At 47.3% G+C, this 26386-nt stretch overlaps 2 protein-coding genes across 2 annotated transcripts in view; both read right to left on the reverse strand.

Moving 5' to 3' along the window:
* Positions 1-90: 90 nt before the first annotated feature.
* On the reverse strand, positions 91-4264 carry CCDC134 (coiled-coil domain containing 134). Its single transcript, XM_072334179.1, has 7 exons — positions 4183-4264; positions 2530-2647; positions 1809-1930; positions 1547-1631; positions 1179-1360; positions 956-1027; positions 91-478 (listed from the first exon to the last, which is right to left on the reverse strand). The coding sequence occupies exons 2-7, from the start codon at positions 2630-2632 to the stop codon at positions 353-355; spliced, it is 690 nt and encodes a 229-aa protein (XP_072190280.1). The 5' UTR covers positions 2633-2647; positions 4183-4264; the 3' UTR covers positions 91-352.
* Positions 4265-4565: 301 nt separating this feature from the next.
* MEI1 (meiotic double-stranded break formation protein 1) overlaps positions 4566-26386 on the reverse strand; it is a 36424-nt gene continuing 14603 nt past the window's right edge. The window contains exons 14-31 of the mRNA XM_072334189.1: positions 26194-26335; positions 25427-25538; positions 24748-24808; positions 23441-23538; positions 22385-22559; positions 22140-22287; positions 21307-21579; positions 18120-18285; positions 16481-16585; positions 14261-14371; positions 13286-13467; positions 11110-11191; positions 10474-10676; positions 9682-9763; positions 7757-7863; positions 6813-6944; positions 6382-6491; positions 4566-5190 (exon numbers count right to left, since the gene is read on the reverse strand). Coding sequence (XP_072190290.1) covers positions 5142-5190; positions 6382-6491; positions 6813-6944; positions 7757-7863; positions 9682-9763; positions 10474-10676; positions 11110-11191; positions 13286-13467; positions 14261-14371; positions 16481-16585; positions 18120-18285; positions 21307-21579; positions 22140-22287; positions 22385-22559; positions 23441-23538; positions 24748-24808; positions 25427-25538; positions 26194-26335 — 2338 coding nt within the window. The 3' untranslated portion in view covers positions 4566-5141. The remainder of the gene's footprint in view (positions 5191-6381; positions 6492-6812; positions 6945-7756; positions 7864-9681; positions 9764-10473; positions 10677-11109; positions 11192-13285; positions 13468-14260; positions 14372-16480; positions 16586-18119; positions 18286-21306; positions 21580-22139; positions 22288-22384; positions 22560-23440; positions 23539-24747; positions 24809-25426; positions 25539-26193; positions 26336-26386) is intronic.

Here is a 26386-nt window from a genome sequence, read left to right on the forward strand (position 1 = left end):
GCCGAGCCCACGAGCGTGAGCCCCGCGCCCCGCCCCCCGGCCTGCCCAGCGCCCTCTCCATGGCAGCGAGCAAGAAGCCTCGTCGTAAAAAAAATAATAACCGTTCTGATTTATTCCAGAAAAACAACGCACGCCCCGTCCCCGAAACACGGCCCTGCTCCCATCTGACGGCTGGAGCCCCAGCTGCCCGCTGCTCGGGGATAGCCCCGCTTTGGGGCCGTGGGACCATTGGGCCGCATGGGCTGAAAAACAAAAATCCACCCCAAAACTCACAGAAGAGGCTGACGGGGCATCCCCGGCCCAGCCGTGGGCGGGAGCGGCCGCATCGGTGCAGGTCTCGGCCCACCCGGGCCTACAGCTCAGACTGCGAGCGAGAGATGCGCGGGCCCTTGCGGATCTCCTTGCGCTTCTCCTCCTTGCGGCGCCGCTTCTCCTCCTCGCGCAGCGCCTTCTGGAACGTGTCGGCGCTGGGGAAGAACTGGGGTGGGTGGGAGGGCGGGAGGTGGGAGCACAAAGGAAATGACAAACTCAGTGTCTTGAGGGAGAGTGGAACTGGAGCGTGGCATCTCCTGTGGAGCACAAACCAACAAAAACCCAACAAAAACCCTCCAAAGCCCAACAAAGACCCTTCAAAACCCAACAGAAACCCAGTCAAAATCCAACCAGAACCCAACAGAAACCCTTCAAAGCCCAACAAAGACCCTTCAAAACCCAACAGAAACCCAGTCAAAATCCAACCAGAACCCAACAGAAACTCTCCAAAGCCCAACAAAACTGAAACCCAATCAGAACACAAGAAAAACCTTCCAAAGCCCAACAACAAAACAGTAACAACCCAACCAGAACCCGACAAAAACCCAGTAAAAACACGAGCAGAACACAATAAAAACTCTTCGAAGCCCATCCAAAACCCAGTGGAATCACAGAAGAGGACTGCGTGGCTCGGCCACCCTACCTCAGAGTGATCAGCTTTGAAGGGATTGCGGTAATTGGGGGACTTCTCACTGATGCCCAGCTCCTGAGCCATCTGTGGAGCAAAGCAAATTCCCCATGGGAGACCGTGAGCACCACCCTCCTCCCACCCCTCATCCCTCAGACACTTCAGTCCCCACCAGCCCCGACTCCTCTGCCTGCCCGCTTCCCCCCGCAGACCCCCAGAAGTGGCCTCAGGGCCGTACCAGCCCCAGGAGCTGGGAGTGGGGCCCCTGCTCAAAGACGCCCGTCAGGTTGCAGAAGCCGATGCCCCAACGGATCAGGTTGTTCCAGTTGGAGTTGCGGTCGAAGTAGTGGTGCACAATCTTGGGGAAGCGCAGCACGACGTCCCCGAAGAAGGCCGTGTTCTCCACCACGTGGGAGTAGGCTGAGGACGAGAGGAACCAGCCCCATCAGCAGGACACCCCACATGCCCCAAAATGCCAGCTTCAGGGTATCAACAGCCAAGGGATAACAAGGATGAACATGGGACAACCCCCGAGGGCAGGAGTGGGAGAGAAGACACAGGCTGTGAGATCCCAGCTAACGGGGTTAAACGATACGGAGCACTCACCATCCTTCAGCTTCTCATCCTGGGGGAAAGGCCCATCTGGAGGCACATCTGCAGCTATGAGTACAGCCCGGGAGTCCTCCAGCACCTGCAAGAGCCCTTGGTCACTGCCCTCTCAGCCCATGGGGTGTCCCACTGTGTCCCTCCATCCTCCTTCCTGCTCATCTATGTGCCCTCCTTCTTTTGCCTGCCCTCCCCAGCATCACTACACGCTCCCCAAACCCATCCCCTGCACCACGGCACCCTGAGCCCACCCCACACTCACTTTGAAGAGTCCCTTGAGCATGATGTCAATGATTTTATACTGTTGGTTGATGTCATTGAGCTCAATGAGGTTCTTCAGGGCATTCATCTGGTCCTTGCGCTTCACCTCGAACAGCTTCTTATCTGCAGTGTTGTCAAGGGCACTGTGGGGCTCTGAGTGAGCTCACAGCCTGCTCCCAAAAAAGACTTAGCCCAGTTCTGAGAGTGGGGTATCAGGGCCAAGAGGTGGGTTTCCAGATACCCCAGCAGGGTGCTTGCTAACACCCAGCACACTGGAGCAGAAAGAAAGAGCTCTGCATGAGGAGAACATCAGATACCACCTGAAAACCTCGCTTCAGTACCAGCCCTGACATCTCATTAGCAACTCCCTCCTACAGAAGGGTGATGAGGAAAGTGCTCAACAGTGCTGGTTGATGCTGGGGCAACATTTGAGCACGGACTGTTGCTTTGTATTGCCCAAGAACTAGCGGGTGGCAATATGGGGCCCTGAAGGCATGCAGTGCCAGCCCTGCTCCAGGAGGGACCAAAGCCACATCAGGTTGCTCAAGATCATGCCCAGCAGCCATGTGACACTTAGTTCAGCTTGTTCCCACATTGTTAGCAATAAGCATAGCCTTAGGACCCTTCCCTCCTCTCTCTTCCATCCCCTCTGTGCCATCTCCTCACATTCAAGTGTTCCATTGCCTCCTCAGACAGAGGCACGGCACTACAGGAAAGGATACAGATCTCCAATCCAGAGCCCATCCTCTGCTTCTCCAGGTCTGCCAGGCTGCCTTCAGGCAGCACCACTGCCAACAGGATGAGGCAGATCCAGAAGAAATCCATCTTGGAGGCCACAGCCTGGAACAGAACAGACAAAACCAGTGTGACAATGCAGAGATGTTCCCTACAGGAGTCCTGTCAGCCCACCAGGTCCAAAACTGGTGACAAAGCAGCCGCTGCCAGGTCAGAGCCAAGGTTCCCGCATCCTCACTGCACACCCATTGCCATCCCTTGCTCACACGAAGCACCAAGGCAATGTGCTGGGATCACCAAGTTGAATCATCAACCTGACCAAGTCCTGTCAATAAACCACGTCCATCAGTGCCACGTCCACACATTTCCTGAATACCCCCAGGGATGAGGACTCCCCCACTGCTGAGCAGCCCCCTCCAGTGCTTCCTGTGCCAAAAGCAACCCGGTGTGTTCCTGAACCACCGGAGCCCCATCAGCTCACACACCAGATGCACACTCCAGCCCAGACTACACCACAGAACTGAGGAATACTTGTCTGATTTAAGCAATCTGAACATTGGCTGTGGCTCAACCATGAGGTCACAACCCAAACGATGACCCCCCCTCCTTCCCTAAGCTAGGCTGCTTAAGCACAGGGATGCAAAACCCTCTATGCAGATGTTCCTCCACACTTTCCAAGAGCCTTTCCTTCTGTCTTCACACCCACTCAGGGTGAAGAGAAACTCTGCAGAACTGCTCCCCTCCTTGTCAAAGCGAGCATCGGGCTGCCAGGGCCTGTCCTGTGCAGCAGCAGATGGGGAGGAGTTTCCCTGTGATCCCCAGCAGCCCCGGCCAGCTGCTTGCTGCACACAGAGCCCACCTGTCTGCCTCGCTGTCTCCCATTCTCTTCATTGAGTTGTGCTTTTCCAAAGGCACGGCAGACGCTGCCTTATAGATATAGATACAGTCTGTGGTTCCCATTAACGTGTTTTTAATGAGTTTATAGGTTCTCCCGAGGGAGCTGTATCCAAACCGAGCATCTCGGTTACCGGCACAGCCCCATTTCCCCTCCTCGGTGCAGAAGCACACGGCGGGGTAACGACGGGCCGCTGCACCGCCGGGAGTCCATCCCGGCACCGCCAAACATACGTGTCTCAATTTCATATCACAGCCTGAACCGAAAGCGGCAGAAGTTAAGCGGGGTATCGGGCTGCTCCCGCGCCATTCCTCCGCGAGGCTCGGCAAAGATGCTCGAGCAGAACAGCGGCGGCACGGCCACGTCTGTTCGCCTCCGAGTCCCTCAGGCCGAACTCAGACCCGTATCGCGGGGACATCACAGCTCTGCGATCCGCGACACAGCTGCCTGCGGAGGGCTCGGCGGCACCCGGCGGCTCCGCACGGCTGCGGGCTCAGGGAGGTGGGGTTCCTCTTCCAAGCACCGCTCGGCCAGGGCTGAGCGCTCCGGGCTGCCCCTCTCACGCGCACGGAGGGTGCCACGGTCCTCCGAGAAGCGGCCAACGCGTGGCCGTGCGGGACAGCTCACGGCAGCAGCCCGCGGCTCTGCTCCGGCACCCGGCCCCGCGGAGCAGCCGCCGCACGCCCGCCCCGCATCGACCCGCCCGGCCCGCGCCGCCCCGACCCGCCCTGCCCCGAGCCCCTACCTGCGGGCCGGGAGCGGGGCCGGGAGCGGCGCTCAGAAGCACCGCGCTGCCATGCCGCCACCGCCTCCCGCCCCGCCCCCAAGTGTCACTTCCTGAGCTGCCGCCCCGCCCCGCCCTACCTCGGGCTGCGTCCGGCAGGGCGAAGGAGGTGGCGGTGGCTCCGTGTTGAGCGCTGTCCGACCTCAGCTGCGGTGCTGCGGCCCGGCGGGCGGTCCTCAGCGCGGCACGGACGGGGAGCTGGTGGAGCGTGTCCAGAGGAGGGCCGCAGAAATTGCCCGAGGGATGGATGGAGCGCCGCCCTGCCAGCGCAGGCGGAGAGCTGGGGTCCGCGGAGACCTGAGAGCGGCCTTTCATTATCTAAAGGGGAGCTCTGAGAAAGAAGGGGACGGACTCTTGAGCAGAGTCAGCTAAGATAAGACAAGGGGAAATGGTTGCAAACGTGAGGAGGGGAGGTTTAGAGGGGATGTAAGGAAGAAGTTGTTTACAGTCAGGGTGGTCAGGCACTGGCACAGGTTGCCCAGAGAGGTGATGGATGTCCCATCCCTGGAGACAGGCAAGGTCGGGCTGGAGGGGCTCTGAGCACCCTGATCAGGCTGTGGGTGTCCCTGTTCATTGCAGGGGAGTTGGACCGGATGGCCTTTGAAGGTCCCGTCCAGCTGAAAGAACTCTCTGATTCTTCCCTTCCCGGTGGGACACGGCTAGTTCCTCAGCCCCCTGCTGGCCCGTGGGAAGGGCAGAACAAGGATGGCAGAAGTGTCAGCGAAGCGATGTCCCACACAGAACACAAAAAGAGGAACTGCTTAAGAAACTGTGCTTTATGAATCATATTCAACAAGAATTCGACAACAAACTCACTTCCTTTGTCCGCTTCCTCTCTGCAACTTAGAGGAAATGAACGGCAGGATGCCACCTTCCCTTCTGTTCTTCCCTCATCGCTCTGTTGCGCGTACCTCACCTTCTCATTTCAGTCTTCTCTGTGACAGGGCTATCGCCACACTGCCCACACATCTGTCATCGATGGCATGAGTGGAAACCAAAGGGAAGGCACAGCTGAAACTCCAGCGTGACACTGGAACCCCCACATTTGACACGGTGCTGACAGGAGGTAGAATCATAGGATATCCCAAGTTGGAAGGGACCCATAAGTATCATCGTGTCACTGTTAAACTACCCGTCTCCCAAACCCATGGGGAATGTTCATGTGGGTGAACCTGAAGAAAGCTAAAACAGAGGCGTCCAAACTACTCCAGCAATGTAACAAGACTTCCTCCCACCCTCCCACACCCCTGTACAGACCAGCAAAGAGGAACTTGATGGGGCTTACACGGTCTTGACCATGAGAACTTCCACCCCAAGCTTCCCACTGCAGAGAGGCAGTGTCACACAAGGACTGGGCACGAGGACAAGCCAGGGCTCACAGATAATGCACACCTCACCTGCCACGCACGCTGCCTATGGCTGAGGACAGCGTCACCCCGCAGACACAAGGCAGAGAGTCCCCCACCCAACAGGAAATCATTGCTGGGGCCCGTTCCATATCTGCTGCCTATTTGATGTAACACAGCACGATGATAACAGGAAGGCAGTTTCAGAACTAAACAACACTGAATTTAGCACGGGCATCAGGTTCCCTCTTTCCCCAGAAGAAATCTGGGAGCTGCCCCTCCCTCCCATCCAGGCAGCAGGAGAGGGTTTGGTTCTCAGCAGGGGACCCCGCTGCTCAGGTGAAGCGAAAAGAAATTCAGTAACTCCGCTCAGCAGTTTCTGAACACTTGCTGTACTTGAAAAGTGTTGGAGTTACCTTTGGGTTGCCACGGCTTCACACGCCTAATGGTGCTAGTTAGCTCACAGGCTGAGGTTAAACGGCTGCTCAGCCCCCAGGGAAATCAATCTGGGAATCGCTTCTGCTTTGAAGTCAACGGGCGCCCCAGCCTGCCCCTCTTTCATTACACCATCTCTGCTTTACAGATGAATGCAATCCCAGCACAGACAGCCATCTTTCATCCCAAATATCTCTTCATTTCCCAGACATCTTCTCGAGTTTGAGAACGCTGAGGTATTTCATCTCAAAGTTAGCCAACTTTTTGCACTGTTTGCCTTTGGCTGAAAAAAAGCAGCAGATTAAGTATCCCTTCTACTTCTGTTACAGCTCCCGCCCTCACTTCAATTATCAAAGGCATTTGCCCAGCAAAAGGATACACAATGTCCTGATGTTTTGTACAGGTGTTCGTCTGTTCTGGAAGGTGCTCCAGCAAGGTCTGAATGGTCTGTGCCTGCACTGGCTCCACCTGACAATGGCTGCTCTGAATCTGAGCAGTCAGGAGAAGGAATGGTTTCCACATGAACAGCAAACTGTTGTTCTTTCACACTTCCCTCCTGCATCTCCAGACAGAGCAATGAGACCTCTAAACTTTGACTAAAGGGCCCATGACGATACTGACAACACAGTTTAGGCAGCTGCTGGCATCAGTCACATTCTCCTTTCACCACTCAAGGCCAAGCAAGCAGCTGCAGGATTCCTCATCATCTCACTATAGCCTCAAAGGAAGCTTACGGCTCCCCATCAAAAGCTGAAGCAACCCCTTCGAGAACTCCCTTCTCATTTTCCTAGGCAGTCACCGCTTTCTTACCTGGCAGAGGAAGAGGTGAAGAGCCTGAGATGTGGCCTCTGGCAGCTCTAACAAGTTGGCTTCTGCCACTTCCTGCAGAATCTGGCCAATTTCTTTTTGAGAAATGATATTGCTGCTCTGATATTTCAGAAACTTGAACAAAGGAAACGAGAGGCATTAATTAGTGAATGACCCACAGACTCCCATAGCGATTCATCACCTGAAACTCTTCTATGTTAAAGGATGCTACAGCATGTTAATCACAGGCCTGACTTTATACCATTTCTAAAAGAACCAGTGCAAATACCCATGTTGGTGGTGCTCTGACTTGTAACTTGTTTTGGTTTAGGTCAGACAAGAATCAGAATGAACCAAGTATCCCTTTAAAGGTCAACAAGAATAACAAAAAATGACAGACACACCATCTCTTTGGAGAAAGAAGGTTCACATAAATATCCCCTTCCTCTCATCTACTGCTATGAGAACCTTATCACCTGCTAGGTAGGAGCACGCTCCCTCTCCTGCTCATAGGCCCCAGATACACTGGGGTCATACACTGCAGTAGTTCTCTGACCTGAAAAGTCAGGTCTGTAAGGGCAAAGACAGGGAGAGAAGCTGTGATGCCATGCAAAGCCCTGCTCTCCAAAGAGCCACAGCACACTCTCATGCTGACAACAGCAGCTGCACATTCTCTGTAGTCTTCCCCTCTCCTCCCCAGGGGTCCTAGGTGATGCAAATCAATGCTACAAACACCAAAAGAACAGGATGTGCTCACTAAGAGCACTCGGTTTCTGTACAGTGTGAAAAGGAAGTTCACTTCAAAGTAAAATTATTATAGGATACAAACATAGTGACGGGCAAAAGCACAGCAGTATCCAAGACTGTGTATGTGCAGGAAGTTCCAGAAACCAACTCAGATACACTGTACCAACATACAAGAAAAAGCCTACGCTTCCCTCACTCACCAAAGTCATGAGCCTGAGAATTTCTGGCTGCAGAATGGACTTCTGGCTCCCACCGAGCAATGTCAAGAGCAGGAATCGGTGCCAGGGCTGCGAAGCAACGTGTAGTGCTGGACGAGAAGGAGAAGCCGCTGAAAGATAGCTTTAAAATCTGACAAGTGACAGGCTGGACCTGGAAAAGGAGTCTTTAACTCTGACCTTGTATTTTTGCTTCTAGACCCCAAGCTGTGAAACACTAAGAGGGTTTTTTGCTCTGGACTTAATTGCCTTAAAATCTGTCACTCTTTGGGCAAGAGTTTAGGCATGAGGACAAAAACTTAACAGCTTCTGAAAACACAAAACACGTTTTGTCCACCTTTGTGCTTGTACAGGAAGAGAAACCTTCTGCTGGGGTTCGTGTCATAAAATAGGGAGGGGATATCTTTAGCCCGAGGTTTTAAAAATAATACCGTCTGGTTTCAATACAAGGACAAGGTTCCTGACCAAGGGTTTTATTTAGCTGCAGAATACTCCTTGGGGAATGAAAGAAGACCTGTAACATACGCTGCAAAAGCTGAGCCTGGATCTGCATCAGAGAGCATACTACAGGGACCAGCTAGGCTGATGGCAGCAATGCGAACAATCAGTAGGGAAAATGTTTCTAATTAGAAGTGTATATGATAAACAGAGGTTAGACAAGGTCATAATCTGTGACAGTATGAAATCTCCTACTGAACTCTAGCGTTAAGTTGTATCACCTTGTATTTATTGCTGGTCGGAAGCACGTGATGGACAATTACAACAGGTCAGCTGATAGAACTTGCTATACCTTGACAGTTCACCAATGGGTTTGAGCCTTTGCTTTAGAAGGATTCCTTTTCCACTGGCAGTCACATAACCTCCCTGTTGCCACTACAACAATCTTGTCCATGGTAATGCAACACCAAAGAAAAATCAGGTAAAGTGTTGGGGCAGAATAAGGAGACTCTTGTTATCAGCGTTGTGAACTGCACCACAGTAAGAGTTTAGGCAGCCAAAGTGAAGGGTTCAGCTGAAACATTTTGTTATCTTAATCCCAGTCAGTGTATCGTCCTCATAAGAAGCCTCTTAATAGAATCCCTTCAGCTCCTGGCTGTCATTCATCTGCACTGTTATATTTTCATTTAGCAGCTTCCTCTCTCCCAACAATGTGTTTTTTTGTCTGGCACTCGTTCACTCCATTCCCCTCATTCTCTGTGTTTACGTGACTGATTTGAACAGATCAGAGTACAGAGAACTAACTTGCTGTCTAATGAACACAGCCAGCATCTCTACTTTGTGACAGGAGGCTGACAATGAGCAGAAGGGTCTTCTCTTCCCCCAGCTGTACAACGCTGTCGCATGTTATACTGCTGATATGTTATACATTTGGTCTGACGTGGACTCCTGGAACCAAGGTCTGTATTTGCCCCTGGAAATATAGAATTTCCAGCTTCCATTCTCTACGGCTGTTTACTACTCTCTTCTCCCAGTCACATCCCTTAGGGACAAACTGTGGCCAACATCTCTGTGTGGAAGATGCATCATATTCAGATCCTCCCTCCTCTGTATTTATGGTCTAAATGTTTGCTAAATTGGCTCAGAAGTGAAAGACTAACTACTCCTATGTTGCTTCATTTCCTAAAGCTTTCAGTTCTATCATATTAGGGCACTGGGTGGTAGTGACTACTTTCTTCTGGAGAACATCTTGGTATTCACAGCCCAAGTGAGGGCTGACTCCTACAGGGGAACCAGGCACTGTGATTTCATCCCACAAAGCACGTGATTAACTTTGATCACATAAATAATTATTCTTCCTGGACATAAACTCATTAGGCATATGCTCCAAGGCATTACAGGATGGAGATCAAAGAGCCCAAAATCACTGCAAGAGGGAAACCCAGTAGAAGGAAAGATGGGGAAGACTTTACCAACATCCTGGTTCCTCACATACAGGTATTCCAGTAATGTTTCCAGGCAGGCAACCACAGCTTGAGAAAGCAGCAAGTCTTTCTAGAATCCCAAGAGGGGAGAAAATAGAAGGAAAAACAAGCAGTCAACAGCTACCGCAAGAGGAAAATTCATAAAGTGGCAGGCTCTGAAGAGCATGTAGCGCAGGAAAATAACAGCCTTCACTTCCTTCATGGGATGTAACATACTGCAAATTATCTGTCATGTCAAGGAGCCAGACAAAGGCACGAATACTTATTCTGAGATGAAAAAATTAAGTAACTGTCTCCAAAGAATAAAGAGTGGAGCTCAGTGTTGCTTAAGAGAGTTAAATGTAAGCCGATGTACTATCCCCTGGAGCCCAACATCAGTTGAGTGACTAAATGTAAGCTGATGTACTTTTCCCCCAAAGTACCTTGCCAGGGCTGTAGAGGAGGGACTGAGATTTGATATATTTTTCCCACCTTCGTCCCTGTGGGTGTGGAGCCCCCACAGAGTAGGAGATGGGTAACAGATTGTCATCAGCACACAAAATTTAAGCTCTCCAGTTCAGCAGCGGGGAGTTCTACATAGCTTGATTTACGTTCTTTCACACTACACCATGCCTCGCATACTGCAGCAAGAGCATTTTCCCTCCTCCTCATCATATATCTATAAGGGGTGGAAAACGCAGGCAGAAGGAAAGAAAAGGCAGACCCTTTTCATTCTGTATTCAGGTTATTTCTCCTCGTGTTAGCTTATGTGAGTTGTTCCAAAATTGGTGTTTTATATACCTGCAAGTAGACATGCACCAAAAGGTTCTGCAGGCTGACAACAAGGGAGAAGACCTGCTGCGTGGTGAGGGGGTGCAAGGCAGCATCCTCCAGCGACGATGGCTGTGGTTGCGTAGCACCTTGGGCTGTGTTTTGTACTACAGTCACCAGCGGGGAGGAGAAGTTCTGTCGCATGATGGCTCTCAGGAACTGCACGATGCTCACTAGACAGGGAGCCACAATGATGTGTCAGTGCTTTCCTCTCCCCTGCCCTGTGTGCTGGTGACCGTGCAATAGCATGGGAGAGGTGAGGAGAAAAAAACTGGACTTAAGGGCCCAGTGGAATTGCCCAGCACCTGCTCACTACAGCAGGCAGGAATGGCAGCAAGTTCCCTTGTTCACCTCCGCCACACATGACACTGTCCCAGTTCACACTCAGTTCCAGATGTCACTGTCAGCCAGGACAGAGTTGTCCAAACAGACAGCAGAACTCCACACTCCCTTTGCCCCTTCTCACAATCTGTTATCTAGTCTCAGAGCTTCCAGATTACCAACACTTGCACCTTCCCATCTCACAGTCGCCAGATCTCCCTTCTTGCCTGTAACGCTGTATAAGCAGCTGCTCCCAGCTAAGTCCCTACAACAGAGACAAAATACCTAACAGCAGGACTGGCTTCTTGTTCCTGAAGGTGACTGCATTCAGGACTTGTCTTAGGTCTAGAGAGAGTGTCTGGTGAACCTGCAAGAGAATGAAATGAAGAAAAATGACAACAACCATCATCAAACTTGGCTGTCCCTCAGTCACTGAGCCGGGCAGCCAAAAGCCAGCAGTGACAACAAGGCTCTGGTCCTGCCTGCTCAGCATGGGAAGCCTGCAGAGAGCCTAAGGCTAAGAACCTCCTTACAGATGAGCACATGAAGGCATACATAAAGGAGGCAGAGGAGGAACTTGGGAATGAGGAGATACAGGAAAGGTGGGCTTGAGAGGGAAGTCTGCAAATACCCTGTTACCCCCACAGAACAGCCATCCAAGCAGTGATGGTATGAAGGATCACAGAGCCCCAGAGGGGTTCAAACTTGCTCTCTTCAGCAAGCAGAGAGGTGGCACAGGACTATAGGCATCAGGACCACAGAGCTGATTCTTTCCAGCTGTCTTTGTGAAAAGAGGAATGTTCAAAACAAGAGCTAGGATTACCTGCTGTAGCAAAGTGGCTCTTGCTACATGTTCAAGCACTGACAAGAGAGAGCCTTTAGTAGCCTACCACCTATGACCCATGTTTACCCACAGGTTCTGCTAAAGTCACTAGCAGTAACGCAGCTAAGACACAAACTTGCTACGGCCAGGCAAGTCCTCATTATTAATGCACACCTGAGGTTAATGTGGGCAACTAACATTTTTGGAGCCATGAATTTCATGCTCAGAAATACAGCCTGGCCACATTGGCAACCACAAGGGCTCTCTACAGAGGCCCCAAGGTAGCCCTGTTGTAGCTTTAGCAACACTAAGCAGTAGAAAGCAGCAAAGTGACTCCTCCTATCCTCTTTTCTTCCTCTCAGCAGATTACAAACACTGAAGCTCAGAAGTGCTGAAGATTAGAAACACTCAAACGTCCTTGAACCACTTCAATTTGTCATCTGTATCTGTAATCTGTTCAAGGAGGATTCTGGATTGCAGATCATAGCATATCGAGCCAGTAAGGCACTGATGAAATCAAACAACAAGTATATAAGCCACTAAACGATTGCACTTCAAGGATCAATATGAGCTGAGAGTCAATCCCAGAAGATGAGACTCAGCACTCGTCACCTGAACAAAGTCCCCTTTGGGACTGGCACAACACTGACTATACAGACACAACTCTGACTGAGAATGTAAATTGTGTTCGGTAGTTAATAAAGCAGAGACAGCAAGATCTTCCCATACACTCACACAGCTGACGGTCCCTACAAGTCCAATGAGACACTTAACCAGAGGCAGCGCAGCCATCAGGTAACAGGTACAGATTCGGTCTAGTTTGGTCTTTTCAAAAGTCTTCCCTCAACATTAAAACCCAATCTTTGCCTACCTGTGCTTATGTATACATGCCCTTAATGTGACTTTATCATCCATGAGCAGATGCACCAAAGAATATACCGTATACTAGGCATAACCACAGAAGTGGAGTTCAAAACTCATGACATGCTATTTAACTCCAGTTCAAGAGAGGGAAGACAGGCCTGGGTAGATACTTCAGAAGGAAGCGTTATTGCCTTGTGTGGGCATTAAAAAACACTCTATTCCCTCTAACCTGTAGTTCCAACAGCAGCTGACAACTCCAGCCTAGCTCTCCTGTTGGACTGCAAAGCATCAAATGACAGCTGCCTAAATCCATATGATCTTGCTAACACTAAGTACTTATTTGACAATAAGAGGTTTGGACTGTGATTACTGATCATTTTACTACCAAAAAGAAAGAATAACAAGCATGGGGGCTGCTCCTCCCACTCCTAGTTTTCCCTTGACAAAGACTTTAAAATGTATTTTAAATGTATCCTGAAGAAGGAAGTGGCTTGGACCTGGAGGGCTGGGTACTGTGTTTCTCCACCCACCTCCCCAGACCCCAGCATTTCTGCCTATCTCTAACTGCAATGATTTGTGTCTCACTCTTCAGCAACATGGTAGCTTCCAGTCCAGCCGGAGAAACACAGTAAGGAATAACTTGTAGACAATAACGAAAAAGCAACAAGGACAAGCAGATTGCAGGACAAAACAAACCACTTTCCCCTGCTAAGGAACAATTATTTTTGAAAGTTTTCACGAGTCCACGGATCCGAATGGTAGAATGGCTCTAACCTCAGTGTTGTAACGATGCTGATAAATTAAAAGGGAAGCAGCCAGCAGCCATCCCGAGCTCTGCAGGGCATTCTCAGATGACAGGTAAGTAGGTTCAGAGGGAAAAGACCACATCCAGGTGCACTCCAAAACCTTCTGGAGGAGCTCAAGCAAGGACACATTGGAGAGCAGCACTGCCACTGCTGTATGGGAGAAACAGAATGATAATCATAGAATCATAGAATGGTTTGGGTTGTAAGGGACTTCAATGATCATTCAGCTCCAACCTCCCTGCCATGGGTAGAGCTGCCAGCCAATAGATCCCATACTAAATCAGCTGAACAAGAGAAATGGCCAGTGCTCTACTTCTACACTGACTCCTGGATGGTGGCACGTGGCCAGCCAGAGCAGTTACAGCAGTGGAAGCAGAGGAACAGACCCAACACAGAGGCAGACCCACCTGGGCTGCTGCACTATGAATCAAAGAGGTCGATGGGATGCAGAGCACACCCCTGTTGCTGTGAGGCAGCCCTAGCTGCCATGGCTGGTCAAGCTAAGGCTGTCCAGCTATACCACTATTTATCTCCCACAGCATAAGTGACCTCTCAAACTGCTAATAAAATAACCAGCCTTCAGGCAACACAGCTAGGAGTTGATTTTTGCTGCCTCTATTATTGTTTAATTTTTTGAACCATGGCAATTACCAGAACAATTCAACAAGGCACCAAAGCCTCACTGCTGTGTTTTATGAAGAAAAAAATTACAGCGGTTCTGCCTCTCAGCAGCCAACTCCTGAATCATTAGAAGGCAGCAAAAACAAATCCAAAGCCTCAATGTAAAAAGAAAAAAATCATCCCAAACACAAATTGTTGTTTGTTAACTGCAACGCTGCATCAGAAAGGGGAAAAATCCACCTTTCCTGCTGAGACAGTTAGAATATGGCCAAGCCACAACCCTGCAGAGATTAGCTCACTGATCAATACAATCTTGCCTCACCTCTCTGTTGACTACAAGGTGTTGTCTGATGAAGGCTACAGTACAGAAAATTCAAGGATGGCTGCAGGAGGTCTGTGTCTTTCGGCCTGCATTTCCCACAGAGGTTACTGACTGGAAACAAAAGAACACGTGTAACACAGACACCAACATCATGCAGCACCTCAGCACAAGAAAGAAGTCAGTCAGTGGGGAGTGAATTCAGACAAGAGCAACACAACTCAAAGCAAAATTAAACAGAGCATGGTACAGACAAAGCAACAGGCCCTATAGAGTCTGCTTTAGACCAGGCAGTGCATTGGAGGATGATAATAGGAGTGTATGTGGGGAGGGCGAACAAAAACAAAACAAAACAAACAAAAAAACAACAAAAACAACAGAGAAGTGAATATTAAAGGCATACACCACAATGGGCAGTAATGGATCCAAGAACTACAGACTATTAGATAAGTTACCCATTTCCATTGAGCAAATTTGATCCTAATACTGGGTAGACCGTAAAAAGCCAAGTGCCCATTTCACATGGTGATCAATAACCAGACCAGAGGATGGCAGGAAGAGCTCTGCTTCTCTACCCTCACAGACTGCTCACAGAAGTTCTACATGCACTGTGCTTGCTGGAAGCACCAGATATTTAGTAACAGTGTTTAGCAAGAATTTGTGAGGGAAATGCAGGACTGCAGGGCTCAGCAGCCCTATCATAGGAGATCTTTTGGAAAGCTTCAATTCAAGTAAGCAGTTCTCAAAAAACACACACACACACACAAATGCAGATTGACATGCCTTCCTATACCCCTTCCATCTACAGGCTGGTTTTTGTAGGCCTCATCAGAGAAGAGCACTCTTCCTTCAAGAACATAGACTGAGGGGTAAGACATGGAACGAAGGGGTGGCTGGGGCAGAGAGAGAGTTGTGTTGGGAAAAAAAACAAACAACAGAAAGAAAAAGCAGAAGGAGCCTGTGACTTCTGTGAGCAGCTAAGCTGTGCTCTGAAATTACAGAGGATAAGAAGAGCTGGTATAAAAAAGACATGATTCTTCCACAGTCCCAGTTCCCTTGGCTAATGAATGTCTGAGAAACACCACTTCCTTACAAGGACAACACAGGCAGCCTTGAGACATGGAACATTTCTAATTCAAAGTGATAGCCCTTCAAAGTCTTCTGTAGAAATCAATTTGACAGAGCAGAAAGAGGTGAGAGAATAGATCAGCTGAACACTCTTCTAGTATCCTTCATTGATGGCCTGTACAAATCTCCAGTTGCCTCGTATGAGGGGAGAAGTCATCTACTAACAATCAGCAGACAAGAGCAGATCAGGATATGTGGGACACACAAACACACTCCTCTCTCCTATGTCTCTGGGGTGGAGCAGGCAAGTCCTGCCGATGGCTGGGACCAACATAATCTGGATTCACACCCCAGGGGAAGTCTGGGTACATCAGGCTGCTGGTCCCTGCTGGCTGGTTCACGGGACACCCCTGGGGCCAGGATCTCAGTGCCATACTAGCAAGTGTCCTGGTTTCATCCAGAACAGCAGAGCCAAGACAGGTTGCCTGAATTAGGCACAGGGTTGTTCCATACCAAGTAACATCATGTGTAAAGCTGTAAAGCTGTGGGGAGTTGGATGGGGGCAGCTGCTGATCAGGGGTTGTTGCACATCAGTCAGGTGGGCGGTGAGACTTTGTGATGGTAACGGGGTGTCAGTTGACAGGTGATGAGTAATTGCACTGAGGGTAATGTATATATTGTTATCATTGCATATTTATTTCCACTTTCCTCTTCTGTCTCAGTAAATAGTTTTTATCTCAACCCATGGGTTCTATTTTGTTTCCAGTATCTCCCTCATCCCACTTGGAGGGGGGTGTGAGCATAGATAGGGAAGGATTATACACAGAGCACATCAGCACATCATGCATCACATCGACAACAGTCACAGGCTCTGAAATCAAGTCATGGCCATAAGGATACTTCAGCCTCCTTCTGAGGTTTTCAAACAAAAAATGTATTGTAAAAGCAAGAGGTAGAAAAGATGTATTTTGTTGCCTAAACTGGTAACAAGAGCTCTTTGCAACACTTCAGCTATGAAAGTATCTTAAAACAACAGTAAATGTAATGCAAAGCACACCTCTCAAAAGATGAAGAGCCAGCCCCTAATCATCTTATGTACTAACTACTGAAACAGATCAAAGCCCCCTGGGAGAAGACAGATGCACACACACTCACCCTGGTGAAGCAGCTTGAAGTCTGTGCTGTCCAGCTCCCTCATGCCCTTGCTCCGCAGCTGCACCAGGAATAGGAGGCTCAGCAAAATGGGCAGGTTCCTGTTAGCTATGAAGGATACCGACAGTTCAATTTGTCAGTGAACTTTAACATTCTACCTTTAAATGTGCCGAGAATTGTCAACTTTGTGGTTCAGGAAGGAGAATGAGTTAAGGAACAAATATGCCCCCTCCACACCAACACGCACCCATATCATCCCAACCTCATTCTCATCTCTGCAGTCCCTTTGGACCAGGCCCCCTTTCTAGAACTGCGGGTTGATCTGAATTACATGCTGGATCCTGGCAGTACCACTCTAGGAATAACTGGAAAAGAGGTGGAAAGAAGGCTACGGTCATTATTTACACCCTTAATGAACCATGTAAGGGGCATGTTCCCTACACATTCAAATTCACATATTTCATAAACTAGAATCACCAGCCCATTCCAGACAACTCTCTTCCCATCTACTTGACCATCACTGGCAGCCTATGCTTTGATAGCAGCCCAGAAGCTCAGAATACTTGGCTGTGCAACATTTGTTCTGCATCTTGCAAGGCTGGAAAATTGCCATCCTGTCCCACTAGACAGAACAGAGATGTGAGAGGTTAGAGTCCGACATGGCAGGTCTGTATGCAAGAATGGGGCTGTTCAGAACACCAAGGCAAACACATCCCTCCCTAGTATATTCACTCCTCTTCAACAGGTAAGGATTCTGTACTGAACAGAGCCATACCTACAGCAAGCAATACTCATTTCCAGAAAATGGCTCCACAAAGGCTCAGGAGTTTTCAGTTTTGACAACAGAATATTTGCAGATACCTTAAACATTACTATGTACTTGATGGAATTTGCCTTTCTGGATGAGGCTGCCAGTAACCTTGCTAATTAATTCGTGATGTGTGCAATTCCAAAAAAGACAGATCTAGCAAATGCCAACACTGCCTTCTTTATGCACATCTCACAGCATAATACTCTATCATGCTCCTACTTTTAACATCCCCTTTTCTCCAGCCTAACAGACTTTCCTCAAGCTAGGGCAAAACAACTGCCCCTTTCAAGCTTCCATACCGACTTTGGGCAATGGAAACCCCCAAACAGAGCAGTTAGTAGTGCTAGTGCTCCCCTCAAGGACAGTCAAAAGCTGCTCTGGACTCCTATCCTAGAAGAGCCAAGGACATCCTAGCTCTGCTCCCTCTTTCAGTTCAGGCTCACAGGCAGCTTTGCTCAGCACCTTAGTGATAGGATAACAGTCCCCGCTCCACTGCCAGGGCTAGTGAGGAAAACGGAGATTTCTTCCAATCACAGCCCTGCTAAAAGTTTGAAAGAATTAACAAAAATGGGAAATCTGATAATATCACAGATCCTGTTTAGGGATCAATATCATGAATGATTCAAGTGATGTCTGTGCCCAACCTCTGCACCCTGGAAACCATCTGAATTCAGGCACACCCAGATGTCTTGCACAGAGAGTAAGCAGAACGGATTATGTACCAAAGCTATGTCAGCAGCTCAAAAACACTATAGCCCAGACTGTATGATTCCAGCCACCTCCCTGGTTAGCTGATCACACAGCAAGACCTGAGTCAAAGAGGGGAGTCACCTTGTAAGGAGGCTGAGCTACTCTCTACCAGTAGCTGCTGCAGAATCTGTAGGAACTGATTCCGGAGGAGGTCACAGACAAATACATCCTCATTTATTTCCAGAAAGGTCCTTAGAGCCATCAACACCTTCTGAGCCACCTCCACAGAACCTGAGCAGACCAGGTCCTGGAAGGGAAGAAACACACACATTATCTTTCTGCCCTGATAAGGGAAAAATCACCTCTATTTAATACCATTATGCTAATATGGTGTCTTGGGAAACATTCTAATAAAGCACTGTTCAGACTGACTATGTCCTGATTAAATGGAGTACTGGATAAAATAGGAGGCCTCTCTTCCGACAGGCATCGCTGACTAATATCCTGTTTAAAGAATGTACTTGGCTATGGAACTCCCCCCATCCAGCACAGAAGGGTAGAGGAAACATTTTTTAAGGTCAAGGCTTTAGAAAAATGATTTTACAAAGCCAGGGCCCTGTTTCCAAGAACGCAGAGCCTCTGGCACTTCTGCTCTCCTAGTTGTTTTGAAAAATCAGGCTGCATATTAAGATGCTTGCCTAAAATCAAGCTTGTGAGTCAGTTCGTAATTAGTCATTTTCAGAAGCCTGAGGCTGGCAGCCTACTATCTACAACAGCAACACAACAGCTAAACTGTGTGAAATGTACATAAACCAGACAAGCAATCACTCAGTCGCTGAAAATGGAAGAGTCATATATACAGCATTCAGCCTACAAGCCTTCCAGAATATAGAGCTCTGTCTGGAGTCTCTGAGCTAAATCCCAGAGCCAGAAGCCTTAGTTTGGGCATTTGCTTGTTGTTAAGGTGTTTAATATTAAATTTACCTGCACAGCCTGTATAGATGCAGTTCCATAAAGACAAGGCAGAAAATGTCCCATAGTGCTGACATAATGAGATAGTCAACATAAATTACATCAGCACTGCCATTTCTCTCCCGGTAGTCCTGGCTACTGCATTGCAAATGTACAGCAGAGTGAGGTAAGCAGGAACAAAAACTGGTCTGAGCAATGTTACCAACCCTAGAGCCTGCCCTAAGCCTTTTCCTGCTACCTTCCCCCATCACACAGTCATACATCACATCAGGATGATGGAGAGGAAAGGACTTTGGGAACTCCTACTCAAGAAAAGAAGTTAAGGTAAGAACAGGCTGCTTCTGCCAGAAACAACAACAGAAAAGCCTTTAGCTTGTCTAATTCTTGCCCACATCTGAGATACTCAGGAATAAAGGCCTGAAAGTTGTCTGCACAACCTGTTCCACTTGCATGTATCTACTCCATATGATGTTCAAGAATGTAATCTGATATCAGTGTCCTGTAACCACTCCAGAGAGAAGTAATCAGCTCAGATCTGGAGCATGGAGAAGACAAGTGGATCACTGTGTGATCACCACCACATTCATCCCAGGTGAACACGCAGAGCACAAAATAGTGCTAACCAAGGGCCACAGCCTTCCTGGCACTGGTAAATGCATCACTGTGTTAACATTTTCCTCCCTACTCAGGAGCTCAAGGTTTCATATGAAGCCACCAACCATCTGTTCTATATAATCTCCAGACTTTCATTAAAAGCAGAAAGCAAATAAATCATCCTTGGAAGGGCATTCATTTTTGTTTCACCCCACCATGCAGAGGCCTTTCCATTTTACTAGTGGATTCTCAAGCTGAGGTTATTCACCTCATAAGTTTTGTTTATATCTGACAGTATATTTATTTCAGGACATTGCACTGTTTTATTAGGCCATCTAAATTCAGATTGATTATGCTCTTCCCTAGCTTAGAGGTAGACTGCCAAAGCCTGTGATTTATTACAACTCACTTTAAAGACTGGGACAGAGCTAAATTAATTTATTTCTGCACAAGTACATGGCAGGACAGGAAAGGGGAAAGCAGGAATGCTGCGTAATTCAGAGAGGGAGCCATCATTTCCCTTTTGTGTAGTGATAGGTCTGTGATGCATAATTTTAGTTGTGGAGCGATACTGCCAAAGGTAATAGGGTAGACAAGTCTCTTGGGACACTTTGTGTTAATTTGCACTGATTTGTCAACTCATTGATCACTTTTACGATGGCTTTGGCAATGCTAAAAAATGCTATAAAACGATACTGTTACCTACTCTGTAATATCTCCCTAACTGTTAAAGAACTGCCTGATGGAAAAGCCCTTCTGTCAGTCATTTCCTTAATCTGGGATATTAAAATTTACTTTGTAGTATCTAAGGTTAGAACAAACACATGCCAGCTTGTAACACCTCAAGGGTGCCCACTCAGAATCAAACCTGGCTTCAAACATGGATTGTCAGCAAACGCCTGTTTGCTGACACTGGTTTTCATTCTCGATGATACATCAGACATATGTAGAATCTAAAAAAATTCCTACTGTAACAGGCTGGAGAAAAAACATCACAACTGTTAGCTTTTGGCATAAATGTACATCTCGCATTCTTGTGTGGAAATATCAACAAAGATTTACCTATGCAACTGGCTAGGTAGTCATAGGACAAGTGGCCACCAATGCAGGGGTGACAGGGCATGTGGGAGAGGTGGAAGTGAGCGAAGACCTCTGAGTTTTGTATTTTAAGAGCAATGCAGTGTGCCTCTTGCAGGCCTGAAAACTCCGAGCAGTGCAAAAATCTCTGACAAGGCTCTCCAGTTAAAAACAAACAAAAGAAAAAACCCAAGCAATCAGAAAACCATGCCCTCAAGACCTGCTCACTGCAGGACGCTTTTGATAGTTCTTTGTTCCTCATATCCTTCTCATCTATTAGTAGAATACCATTGCTTCTAAATTAGCAAAGCAACTTCTTAAAAGGCTGCCCCAAAAGAATTTAGACTATCCAGCTGCGTGACTGGATGGAGAAAGGGAAAAGCCCGTGATTTCTTTGCATGGTAGACATCAGCAGCACCATTCAGATCCCTTCCTAGCCAATTCTCAAAATTCCCTTTCTATCACAGTGAATGGATGACACAGAAAGAGGCAGTACATACTCACAATCTCATTTGCTGTTACCAGGCTTGATGCAAGGTGGAAGCTTGTGTATAAACTCATGGGCCCTTCTAGCAGAATCTTGGGCCTCAGAACACCAGCACTAAATGCTTTAATAACCAAAAAGCCCTAAGTGGTGCCCCTAAGTTACAGTCAGGATAGCAGTCTGTCCTTGTGAGTCACATACCAGTAAAATAAGTAAAATGCTGGAATTGCTCTTCAGAATGGGAAGTAAAGGGCTAGCATTGTTCAGTTGATCAGATGTGCCAAAAGCAGTTTCTTCAGTCTCCATATGATTGCAGTCTTCCCAAGAAAACCAGAGCTGCAGGACCTGGTGTCCAAATCTGCCCATAAGTTCAGGGTAGTGCAGGAAGAATTTCAGCAGCAGAGGACAGTGAATGTAGACCAAGCTCAGATCTGGGAGATTATCCAGGATCCTCTTTACGGTACACAATAACCTCTGTTAAGTGTGTGGGAGGGAAAGGGGGAGGTGGGGAGACAACAAAATAACCGCCAGATAGTGAATATCCAAAAGTCAAAGCAGCAAGATTTTACTGTGAAAAACAATCACGTTGCCTTTTAACTAGACAATCAAACATATCAGTTAAACATCATTTTGTGAAGCCCATTTGCATCACAAAGGCTAAGAAACTTGTAGGCTTTATGCAGTGCTCAAAGCTGTGCAGCAGCAAAGGCCCATATGGGAACATTAGAAAGGCTGCTGCAGAGGCTGTGAATGTGTTCAGGAGAGCGAAGCAATGAAATTTATAATATTCTGTATGTGAATTCACAGCCCATCCAACGCATTTATGCTTCCCACGCAGACACAAGTTTATTCAATCAAATGTATATCCCCTAGTGGCTTTTCATAGCTAAATTTCCAGAGTGTATATGCATCACACACTCCTCACTCATTCATCACTGACTGCATGTATCAAATTACTTTCTGCAAGAGGGCTGATGAGAGCAGAGAGAAACTTTAACAAAAAAGGTTCAAGTGTTAAGAAAGAAATCTTTCACCGAGTCCAGGGCTTTGCCTTTGTCCTGACAGACAGCAAGAAGGTAAAGCACAGCTCTGAGTACGTATGGAGGGGGGCAGTCTCGATGGTCCTGTGCTAGCAGGAGAAAATTTCTTATGGCTAAAAACAGTTCGGCTTCTGGGACAAACCTGCATTCAAGGAGATTGGAGCAGAAACAAATCAGACATGCCCTACCCACGTGTGTAATGGCCACATAACCACTTGTCTTGTATGCTTTTGGCTCACCTGTCTCCAAGGGTGTAGGCAAAGTATAAGAGGAGTATGAAGCAGTGTTGGTGGTTGCAAAGAGACTGATCCAAGGAGAGAGGTTCAGGATCTTCAGCCAGGAGGAGAAGGCTTTCTGCAACTGTGTAGTTTAATTGAGGCAGGCTCTTCTGCAGGAGCTCAGACATCTCTTGCTCTAGAAATAAAACTAGTATGAGCAGCCAGGGGAAGATGAACAGGGGAGACTCAGGCACCTGTCTGCCTATAACTCAAGCATAACAAATTAGCGAAGCTCCTGATACAAGAAATACCAAAGCCAACTTACTACCTCACAGTCTGCAAACAGTACACGAAACAGCAAGTGATTTAGTGTGAATACAGGTATAAGATCTGATATAATAGAGCTAGCCTTGAGGATGAAAAGAAATTCCTGTTTGAGGTTCTCAGCTCTTTGCTGATGCAGACTATACAATGACCAACCACTGCCAGTAGAAAAGTGGATTTTGTGATGTGGAAATTTCCATTTTACTTGTCTGGGACTTACCTATAATGCAAAGTCACAGCCTAGACAGGAAAAATAGAGAATGCCAGAGGGAAAAAAGGACTTGAATTCCCAGATAAGGGTGATTCTATGCCAACTAATGTTATTGTAATCAATCCATGCACAGTTATGTGTAATAAACGTCACCATGTAAACAAAACCATAGGCACACATTCATTCAAGTAAAGCCAAACTCTTTTAAAGGCATTCTCTGACCTTTATCACAATTGAGCCATTTTTAAAAGCTAGAAAGAGATCTCTAAATAGAACTCATAGGTGTCCCTGTGTCACACCCCTTCCCTATCTTCTCTTTCTCTCTTTCCTTTCCTTTCCTTTCCTTTCCTTTCCTTTCCTTTCCTTTCCTTTCCTTTCCTTTCCTTTCCTTTCCTTTCCTTTCCTTTCCTTTCCTTTCCTTTCCTTTCCTTTCCTTTCCTTTCCTTTCCTTTCCTTTCCTTTCCTTTCCTTTCCTTTCCTTTCCTTTCCTTTCCTTTTTTAATTTCCTTAAATAGGGGCTGGCAACTAAACCCCAAACTTGCCTTCATGAGAAGAAGTTCTCTCCTTCTCTGTGGCAGAGTAAAGGCTCAGGCACAAGTTGCAGAGGAAGCTGGAGCAGGCCTGATTCAAAGCAGGATTACTGTAAAGAACAGAAGAAAGATACAGTGAGGAAGGCTAGAAACACCCTCTTTACACTTCCAGTGTCACAAACTGTCTGCCAGAGCTTTGGTTTACTCGCTGATCGTATTCAAGCCCTGTCACAATAGGACTTCAGGAGCCAAAGTGGGCTTCCAGAAAAATCAAGAGTTCCAGAGAACAGTCAGCTCTCAGATGTGGCAGATACAAATAGTGATCACATCAGTGATTTCAGATGCCCTAGGATGACATGAATACAGAGGGACACTCTCACAAACCTCAAATCCTGTATTAACAGGAACCCTTGAAAGTGCAGGGCTCTGAACTGTGCAGAGAAGGCTGTATGAGGATGGCTCCCAACAACTGATTCCACTGGCAAACACCACTGAAGAGTTTGCCACTGCAAATCTTTTTGACACAATGGTATTTACAGGGAAGAACATGGAAGAATACCAAGACTAAAGGGGTGAGAATAGCTCTATTTCTAGGTATTTCTTTGTCCAGTTATTCCAACAGCACATAATCAAACAACTTTGTAATGTACCATAGCATCCTTGTATTGTACATTATTGTGTTTAGAAACCTAGATCACCCCACATATGCACAAGTATCCCCAAACTGGTAACCTGGATGGGGGTGCTGCGTATTATGTTTACTCTTTTAATTAGATGCAGTCACAGGAAAGAGGAGGAAAAACATCTCTGTAGACCAAAAGGGAGTATCCATCAGTCCTCCTCAACCTAGAAATCATAACCTCTGCTATACAACATTCTTTGCAATGCCTCTTGCTGAAGTCTTCCTCCTCCATTCCCTTTCTTACATATTATGATAGCAAAGGGAACAAAAGTAGTGGTAATACACATCTTGGAAGCCAGGGATCAGATGGAACTCATGATACTGTTACTTCATTACAAAACACCCACCAATTTCACTATTTAAAAGTCAGGCTGCTTTATCTCTGTATGCGCAGCTCACAGTGGAGCACAGGATTCTCACAAAGCTGTGACAACTTACCCTCACCCTTCCTGACTGCTTCTCCCTTCTCACACATCCAGCTTTTCCACAGACAGTTACTGTTTACATTTTGCTGTGAGATAGAGCAGCTCTTGAATCTGATAGCCTCCCTTGTTTAATTAATATGCTTTAAATAAGGTATGATCTGCTTTTCTATCTGAAAATCTTTTACTTGCTCACAATACACATATCACAGTACCTTTGTACAGAGCAAAATCTGGCTTTCAACTCCAGTGTCAGTCGGATGAAGTAGGAGGATGCTATAGAGAAAGCAAGATACAAATGTCAAAGGAGCACACAATATATATCATAAGTGAAAACCTTAGACTGGCCCTCTAATCATCCCTACACAAACCTAGTGAACAGAGCAGGCCATCTCAGTAAGAATACGTTTTAGGCCTCCTCTCCCAGAGTAAACTGTTTCAAATTTGGTTTGGAGGAGACTCTGAGCTTTGTTTGTCTTCTCAGAAAGAGAAAGGAAGATCTACAGGTTTAGAATGGAAGAATTCTGCATCATTTCTCTGATGCACAAAAAGCAAAAAATACAGAGTGAATAGGAATTCTACATGATGAAAGCCCACCAACAATTCCAGTGTAATCTCTATCCCCAGGAACAATCAGTTCTGAATGTTCCAGGGGAAAAGATGAAGGTGATATAATTTAATTATCAAAAATAAAATTTATCCAGTCACCATTGCTGACCAAATAACCCTTTCATCTTACTGAACATGACTGTGCACTCATTTCTTACTCATACAAACATGTCATATAATCCTCCACAAACACTCTGGTTAAGCTCACTGCCTCTGCAGTATGCTGTTGCAGGAAGTTCCAACAGTTAACAATACAGAGAGCATGATTCCACACCATCCCCATACCCAGCTTTTTGGAGAACTTATCTCGCATGTTTGGCACCACTGTAAAGAGGGTATTAAGTGCTGAGATGAAAACCTCCATCAGTGAGGGGTTGACAGCTCTTTCCAGGTAGTTCTGCAGAAGGCAGAAAGGAACAGATGAGCAAAACACAGTACACACTGAAAGCAGCAGCTTTCCTTCCTCCTGCCTCCTGCCCTCCCAGAAAGTTAGATTCCTAAGTCCAAGCAAATGGAGGAACAGTTCTTCCACCAAAATGTCTGGCAGCAACTAACATTACTGCCCCTATAACCCTGGACATAACTGCCCTTGCAGATCCAAGGGCTAACTCTGACACAGCATACAATACAGGACATACACTGAAGTGCACTTGACTTCAGTAGCACTCAATACTTGTGCTTCAGAGTTTTATTGGGCGGTGGCAAACACAAGCATTTAAGTCCAGCACAAAAATGCTTAGAGCAGAACGACTCAGCTCACCCTTGCTGAAGGTCGCTGGGCAATTTTGCCACAGTTCATTAATTTTTACCCAAATTCAAAGAGCAAGAAACAGCACTATGAATTTCTCCACCCTCTGAGACTATATATTCTCATTTGCATGAACTACACAATAAATACCAAAGTTAGCTTTGGAGAGGTGGCAAATGCCCCTGCTATTCTAGGTTCACTCTTTAAGCTCTCTTCCCAAAAAGACTCGTGCCACCTACTGCTGGAGCTTGAGAGCACCTTTCCAGGTACCCAAGGAACAGACCAAGTCCAGAAGAAATCCTACCATGACCATGGGGATGCAGAGACTGTCACAGATCCTTAATAGGAACTCAGAAAAGTTGATCAGCGTCTCCTTGCTCTCTGAGCAGGGAGCAGTGAAAGCATTCTCCTGAGCCATGGGGTCACTCTGTAATTCCACCGCTAACCTACAAACACATAGAAGGTATCAGAGAAGAGAGAAACACTCATACCTTACC

Source organism: Excalfactoria chinensis, chromosome 1 (assembly GCF_039878825.1).
Source record: "Excalfactoria chinensis isolate bCotChi1 chromosome 1, bCotChi1.hap2, whole genome shotgun sequence".
In the NCBI taxonomy this organism is placed as follows: domain Eukaryota; kingdom Metazoa; phylum Chordata; class Aves; order Galliformes; family Phasianidae; genus Excalfactoria; species Excalfactoria chinensis.